The 7,279-nt window shown below is 39.6% G+C and overlaps 1 protein-coding gene across 1 annotated transcript; it reads right to left on the bottom strand.

Moving 5' to 3' along the window:
- Window positions 1-1,198: 1,198 nt before the first annotated feature.
- Window positions 1,199-6,829, bottom strand: LOC137820446 (Leucine-rich receptor-like protein kinase family protein). Its single transcript, XM_068624547.2, has 3 exons — window positions 5,495-6,829; window positions 2,942-4,546; window positions 1,199-2,015 (listed from the first exon to the last, which is right to left on the bottom strand). Exons 1-3 carry the CDS (start codon window positions 6,441-6,443, stop codon window positions 1,438-1,440), a joined length of 3,132 nt encoding a protein of 1,043 aa, XP_068480648.2. The 5' UTR covers window positions 6,444-6,829; the 3' UTR covers window positions 1,199-1,437.
- Window positions 6,830-7,279: the final 450 nt, after the last annotated feature.

Raw genomic sequence — 7,279 nt, 5'->3', positions numbered from 1 at the left:
TATAAATTAAAATTAAGTTATATATTGTTATACAATTACAATAAGGGGTTGAATTATTCTTTTAAAAGTCTTTTTGACTTAAAAAAAAAATTTGTCCTTTTATGAGAAGAATATTTTATGAAAATAATGTTACATAAGAATAAGAAAAAGAAAGAAAGGATCACACATAGAATTTTGATACTAGTTTATCTTAACATTCAAGACTTTATTGGGATAGAAATGGTGGTTTTTGCAGCATTTTGTTGGTTGTAATGAAACTGTTGGTTCCAATGTAATTAAATAATGCCTCCTCGTTAATTTAGTTTAATGAAGAAACTTAATTGAAAAGGGGCATTTAAGTATGAGTATAATTCTTCTTAACTTGGATTATATAGATCTGGGTCCCTCTTGTTTGGATGGGGTAAAACCCTTTCCAAAGAGGTGAACAAATCATCATTTGCAACCAAATTTCATCTTAAGATTGCAATCTAGTTTCACTCCAATCAGACATTATTAGGCGTCGATGGTGGTGGTTGTACGTCTGACATGGGTGGAAGAGTGAAGATGCAAATGACAAACACATGCCACATTAGATAACTTCTGAAAAAGAAAAATTACATTAAATATTTACAATGTCACGTCATTATTTACACGAATGGTGTCGATACTAATTTAAATGAATGGACCATATTGACTCTATTTAAATAAAATAGGGACTGAATTGAAAAGAAAAAAAAAACTCAGATATTACATTGAATAAACGGACCAAAAAGTCTATTAAACCTATATTATAGTCTACTAAGTTAAGACCAAATACTAGTACTAATCTATTTTGACTACCGTTTTTTTATCAATGATTGTTAGAAAATTTGAATATATATTCTCTCAAAAGTGTTTGAATTACGCGTGATTGACTGCAATATGCGTAAATTATGGTCCAAAGAAAACATACGCAATTGAAAACTGAATTCCTGAAATTGTCACCCAAGACTTTACATAACCAACTGCACATGGCGATGATTCTTGAGATCAAATAAATAAAGACAAAACTTACCTGTTCGACCGTATTTGTCAGGAAATGGCTGATTAACCATTATCCAATCGACGGAAAGAGTGTAACAAGGAATATTCACTTTTCGACGGCTTCAGCGAGAAGACACAAAAGAAAAGGTACAAAAAAAGTGGAGTTCACACTGAAAAGAATTGAAAAACATCTCCGTTTCAAATCAAAACACAAACACTGTCGATTAATCAATGATTGTCGCTTTACAAGAAATACTGTTTTGTTTTTCTAATAAAAGAGAAAAATAGGAGAAAAGAATATAATGATCAGCCCAAAATAAGGCGAGAAACCAATTAAGAGGAGAGACAAGATGGATACAAAGAATGAGAAAATAACAATAATGGGTCGAGGAACCAAAAATAAAAAACTAATTCCCAGACGCATGTACAAAAATTTCAAACGGATATTGAACACAGATCGTCAAAAACTTGTCTGATGTTAGGCCTCTCATTTACAGGGAGAATACACCTGAGAGATATTGCAAGCAGTTCATCCATCTCTTTGGAGGATTCTTCCCCACCTGCAATGTCTCTGTCAATACAGTCCATTACCCTTCCTTCTCGCTCACACAGCCTAACCCAATCTGTAAGATCAACAGCACCTGACTGCCCTGATATTATGTCACCTGCACTTTTTCTTGTCAACAATTCCATTAGGATCACACCAAGAGCATACACATCTGCCTTGAAGGATGGAACCGGTTTGGATGCAGTAACAAGTTCGGGGGCACGGTATCCAAGTGCTCCAAGATTGAGTATCTGCTCTGCAATTCCAGCCGGTGTCATCAGCCGGTGCAGACCATAGTCAGTAAGACGAGCATTGAAATCAGGGCCTGCTAACACTATATTTGTGGGCTTCAGATTTCCATGGGGAAGTCCTCGGTCATGAAGGTATAGAAGACATCGTGCAACATCAACAGCAACTCTTATTCTCTGGGTGAATGATAATGGGGAGTACCTCCGGGGTGTGCTCTCTGTAATGCAAACAGATACATTGATATTACATTCAACTAACAAAAAGCTTATGTATAAAAAAAATCCTTAGTAGAGAATTCGAGAGCTTTAATGTTGCTAACTGTTTGACAAGCTGTACTTCAAAGATACAATGACAAAAAAATACCCCCAACATTTAGACAGACAGACCTGAAGGCTGAAACTCTACAATACACCTAGAATAGCCATGGAAAACTCTACAACACACCTAGAAGTAGACATGGAGCCTGTACAACAGCAAGAGTTTCAAACCACTATCCGAGATGAGCCTTTGTCTGCCAGCTATTGGGAGAAGGTGGTGAAAATTGACAGATGGCAGATAAGATTGAAGGCAGCACCGTGCTGTTTAACATTTTTTTTTATTTCAAATGAAAAAAAAACAAGACTTTATAGTCAGGTCCAATTTGAACAAGCTATATGATATCTGCACCCGGAGCAGCCTGAAGACGCAATGAAAAAAACTTTATAGTCAGGTCCAATTTGAACAAGCTATATGATATCTACACCCGGAGCAGCCTGAAGACGCAATGAAAGTCAAGGCCACAAAATCCACGTAATGATTCTTATACACAAGTTCAGGAAATATTTCTTCATTGGATGCTTAGGTATAAGGATACAACAAAACTTCAGTGCTACATCTTAAGTGCTATTGAGTTTTGATGTTCTCTAATTAAAATTTAAGCTTCACCAAGTCAATCAATGGCAATCAGAAATGTCAACCTTTATTGCACGGACACTGAGGTAAAACTCCAATTTTGATAAACAAAGAACACTAAAAGCACCTAAAGTACTACACCCAAGTTCTGTCTAACAAACGCAAGCAAAGAAAAATATCCATGAAAAAGGCACACAATTGAGAATGTAAGGGATGGAAGTGAGATATGTTGACATAAAAGCAAACTATTACCATAGAGATGAAGGGCCAAGTTGTCCCCGTGTATATAGTCAGCTAAAAGAAGCCTTTCTTGTTCCCTAGGCCCCCAATAGTATGCTAGTAATGGGACAATGTTTGGATGCCTCATAGAACCAATCCTTTTAACTTCTCTAGCAAATTCCTTTTTATGTTTCACCAATCCCACCCGTAACCACTTTACAGTCAACATATGACCACTGTCCAAAGTTGCTTTATATAAAGTGCCATGGCTACTTCTAACAAGAACTTCAGCTGGGGCTCGAGATAATTCCTCTGCAGTGAATGCTAGGGAAGAATCCAGGAAAAACAATTCCCCAGCCAACCGATCTGGTGAGTAAACATCCAACATCACTGGCTTTTCACAGGTCTCTATGAAACGGGGTGAGGACGACAATGGAGAACCAGGAGAAGACTTCCTTCCAGATGAAGTGGGAGGGTTATCCATCAAATTAAGATTCACAGATGCTGAACTGGTAGCCACCATTCCCTGAGGCAAGCCATGCTCAGAAATTTCAGTGACAAACTCTGACTGTCCACCAGAGAGTGACCTCGAATTGGAAGTCAGAAGGTGGTCATTTGAAAAGCTCAATGAAGTTGTTGGGGGTTGAACATTTGTATTGAACTTAAAGAGGGAAGACCTAGAAAGTCCTCCTAACTTGACATCTCTTCTGGTATTTTGCCCAGTGAACTCACTTCTTCCATGAAATTCTTTTAGTTGTGTTCGATGATAAGCTAATAAAACAAAAGCAATCATAACAGCAGCACCCACGGAGGCAAGAATAATGGCTATCCTGATATTACCCTTTGAACTATGATGTCTACGGTTATCGGGAATGTTATCGGGCACAGAAGAAGTCTCAGGAGAATCATTTGGTAACATTAACTTTCCATTTCCTGGGCGAAAGGATGAAGGAGAGAACTGCCGCAAATTTTCAGGAACTCGACCAGATAGATCATTATTGGACACGTTAAATACAGTTAAGCTGGATGAAAGCTTGTCAGGAATATTTCCAGAAAATTTGTTGTTAGACAAATCAAGGTACTCCAAATAAAGAAGTTTGTTCAACTCATTTGGCAGCGGTCCAGAAAACTCATTCCTAGCCACATTCAGCAGTTTGAGCACACTCATCCTATCTATCTCAGAAGGCAAGGCACCTTCTAAGGAGTTATTAGATACATCAAGATACTCCATTGGTTGATAAGGAGGCATAAGGAGTAACTCACTGGCTCCTGAACCTTGAAGCAGAAGTTGCCCTGTAAGTTGATTTCCAGAAAGATTCAGTCTTGTCACTGATGATGAAGTAACTAAACCTCGTGGAATGGATCCGTTGAGCTCATTTAAACTTAAGTCAACGGTAAACAATTTTGAATAGGTTCCTAAAGTAGGAGGCAAGGATCCTGACAGCTTGTTTGAACTCAGATTAATAACCTCCAGGGGGGCTTCCCAGTTCTGTATAACAGAAATGTCACCAGATAACATATTCCTGCTGATGTCAATGACAGTACATCTTCTCAACGAAGTTGGCAAGGATCCTGATAAACTATTGGATGAAAGATTCAAAATATTTAAACTTGTAGAGTTGATTACAGCGATTGAGCCTGTACACAAGCAAAGAAATGTAAATTAATTAACAGAGTACTGAGTTTACTGTCTTATTTCTCTCAAATTCTTCATAAACCATGATAAATTGTCATTTATATACTTAATTAAAAGAGACTCAAACAAAATTGCTCGACAACCGTGGGACCAAATTGGTATATAACTTGAAACAAGTAAATTCAATTGTAAAATGAAAAAACAGAAGCTTTAAATGATATTGTCAGTAGAATAAAGCCGCTTGCAAAAGCCAAGAGTAAACACTATAAATTCATAGAGAGAGAGAGAGAGAGAGAAAATATAGCATACGAATTCTACAACCATAGATCATCACTGCACTAGAAAATGTGATAAACAAATGAGCTAAATACCAGGAATCATAAGATGCAGAGATGTCAAACCAATAGTTCCTTACTGGAGGGTAAGGAGGACCATCCATTAAGAATGTTTCATAAAAAGAAATGTATTGGACTTAAGCACCATTCCTTTTCCATCATATTCTCCCTCTCTCTCTGTTCCCATCTCCTACCAGACCTCCCTTCTCTCTCCCTATTGACAAAAACACATCGATTTAGCTGCATGCATCATGGTTTCCATTTAAGCACATGCAAAACAGAACTCCTGAACTTTCATTAAAACATCTTTCCCATTCCGCTCACAGCCAGCGACCGCTTTGGCAAAATAAATTCTAAGCGGTTCTCAGGCATGCACCTTTCCTACATCTAACATTACAACACTGCATGTGCATGCACACAAAACACCCAATCAAATGCACACCCGCGCAACTTTCACCTTCCCGGTTTCCCCTTTAGGTTGAAGCAGTAAGAGGGCGGAATGTAACAAAAAAAAAATATTAAAATAACAAATTTTCAAGAATCTGATTCCCATAACCAGAGCTTTAAACAGTGGCAGTTCTGCCTCCATAAAAAACTTGAAAGAGATTTAGTTACCGGTAAACCCGTTGACGCTAAGATCCAATTCTTCCAGCGGCACTGAAGTCTGCAACAATTCCTCGGGCACGGAGCCAAACAATTGGTTCCGGGGAAGCCTAAGAACGCGAAGTGTGGGTAACGAGCCAAAAGAAGGAAGTTCCCCGGTGATGGAATTATTACTCAAGTCCAAAACTTGCAAGTTGCGAAACAGGCCAATGGTGGAGTTCATAAAGAAGTGACCGTTCAAGTTGTTGTGACTGAGGTTAAGAAAATGCACTGTGTTGGCCAATCCAGAAACATTCTCCACTGTGAGGGAAAGTCCGCCAAAGAACTGGTTAAGACTCAAATCGACACGCTCCACATTCCGGAGGGTAGAGAGGACGTCCCCAATTTCGGCCCAGAGAGCGTTGGCATGCAAATCGAGAACTCTGAGCTGCTGAAGGTTGGAGAGGCCACTGGGGAAGCCACCCTTGAACTGGTTGTTGGACAAATTGAGGTAATTGAGACCCCAAAGGTCGTTGATCCGCGCGGGAATGGGGCCGTAGAACTTGTTCTGCGAAAGATCCAAATGCTGCAGCGAGGAGAGCGACCCCAGGGAGGGAGGCAACCTTCCGGTGAAGTCGTTGCCGGAGAGCGAGAGGTTTCTGAGCATCCTGAGGTCGAGGAGAGTGTGGAACTTGAGCTCACCGCCGAGGCGGAGGCGGTCGAGGACGATTCCGGTGACGTTGCCGGACTCCTCGTCGCAAACAACGCCCTGCCAGGTAGTAGGACAGGCGGCGGCGGCCTCGGCCACCGCCGCCGGAGACCAGGAGTCTAGAAGGTTGTGCGGATCTTGAGTTATCCCTTTCTTGAATTCCATGAGAGATCGGAGCTCCGGGAGTGAGGCGGATGAAGAAGCGGAGAAGATAGTGAAGAAGAGAAGAAGAAGAAGAAGAAGCGAGATGAAGAGGTTGGGTGGGGAAGTCATCGGAGTGAATGTGGATGGAAGCAGAAAAAGAGAAAGAGAAAGAGAAAAAGGGACAGAGACACCTTAATTATTCATCTACAGAGAAGAGAGTAAGAGAAGTAAGAGAAAGGGGTAGAGAGAGAAAGAGGAACCCTAGGGGTATCAAGTTAACATCAACAACATTAACATTGGATGATGGGTGGAGGAAGAAGAGCAGAGAGAAACTGTAGTCTAGTGTACTACCAGTAGTAGGGTTTCGTTTTTATTTTAATTATTATTACACAACAGATCTTTTTTACTTTTTATTTTTTATTTTTTATTTTTTATTTTATTTATAAATAAAAGAAAGAAAGAAAAATATGAAAGGGGAAGGATGAGGTGGAGAGTGTTGGTTGGTGGGGGCGACCAAGTAACTACAGTCTGTAAAGGACAACCTCTTCCTCCTCTCTTCTCTCTGTTCTCTATTGCTATATGCAGTTTTCTTCTCTCTGGATAGCAACGGCACCTTTATGTTCCGTTTCTCCGTCTATGCATGCTACTGCCACTTGCAAGTAACGGCGTCACCGTGTCTGTGTTTGTGTGCGTGGGTTGTGCTTAGGTTACACTCTCCTTCTCACCGCTTCTTCTTCTTCTTCTTCTTCTTCTTCCTCACCGCTTCCATTACAGCTTTTCCCCCTCCACCAAAACCCTTTCCATTTTTATCCCTCTTCCAAACCTAAAACATAAATTTAATTAATTAATTAATTACTAATACAAAATTAATAACTGTTTAATGTTTTCCTTTTTTATAAGTTTCACAAACCTTTTATACCAACGCATTACCCATTCATTCCTCAATCAATGTCTTCATTATTTAT

Source organism: Phaseolus vulgaris, chromosome 9 (assembly GCF_051622355.1).
Source record: "Phaseolus vulgaris cultivar YP4 chromosome 9, ASM5162235v1, whole genome shotgun sequence".
Taxonomy (NCBI): domain Eukaryota; kingdom Viridiplantae; phylum Streptophyta; class Magnoliopsida; order Fabales; family Fabaceae; genus Phaseolus; species Phaseolus vulgaris.
This window is presented reverse-complemented; position numbering and strand designations above follow the sequence as displayed.

What these genes read in the sequence shown, in the direction of transcription:
- LOC137820446 (XM_068624547.2), bottom strand. Translation starts at nt 6,443, where the DNA reads ATGACTTCCCCACCCAACCTCTTCATCTCGCTTCTTCTTCTTCTTCTT. An exon ending in TAGCGTCAACGGGTTTACCG is followed by an intron (nt 4,547 to 5,494) that starts GTAACTAAATCT and finishes GCTTGTGTACAG; the next exon opens with GCTCAATCGCTGTAATCAAC. An exon ending in CTTGGCCCTTCATCTCTATG is followed by an intron (nt 2,016 to 2,941) that starts GTAATAGTTTGC and finishes TTTGCATTACAG; the next exon opens with AGAGCACACCCCGGAGGTAC.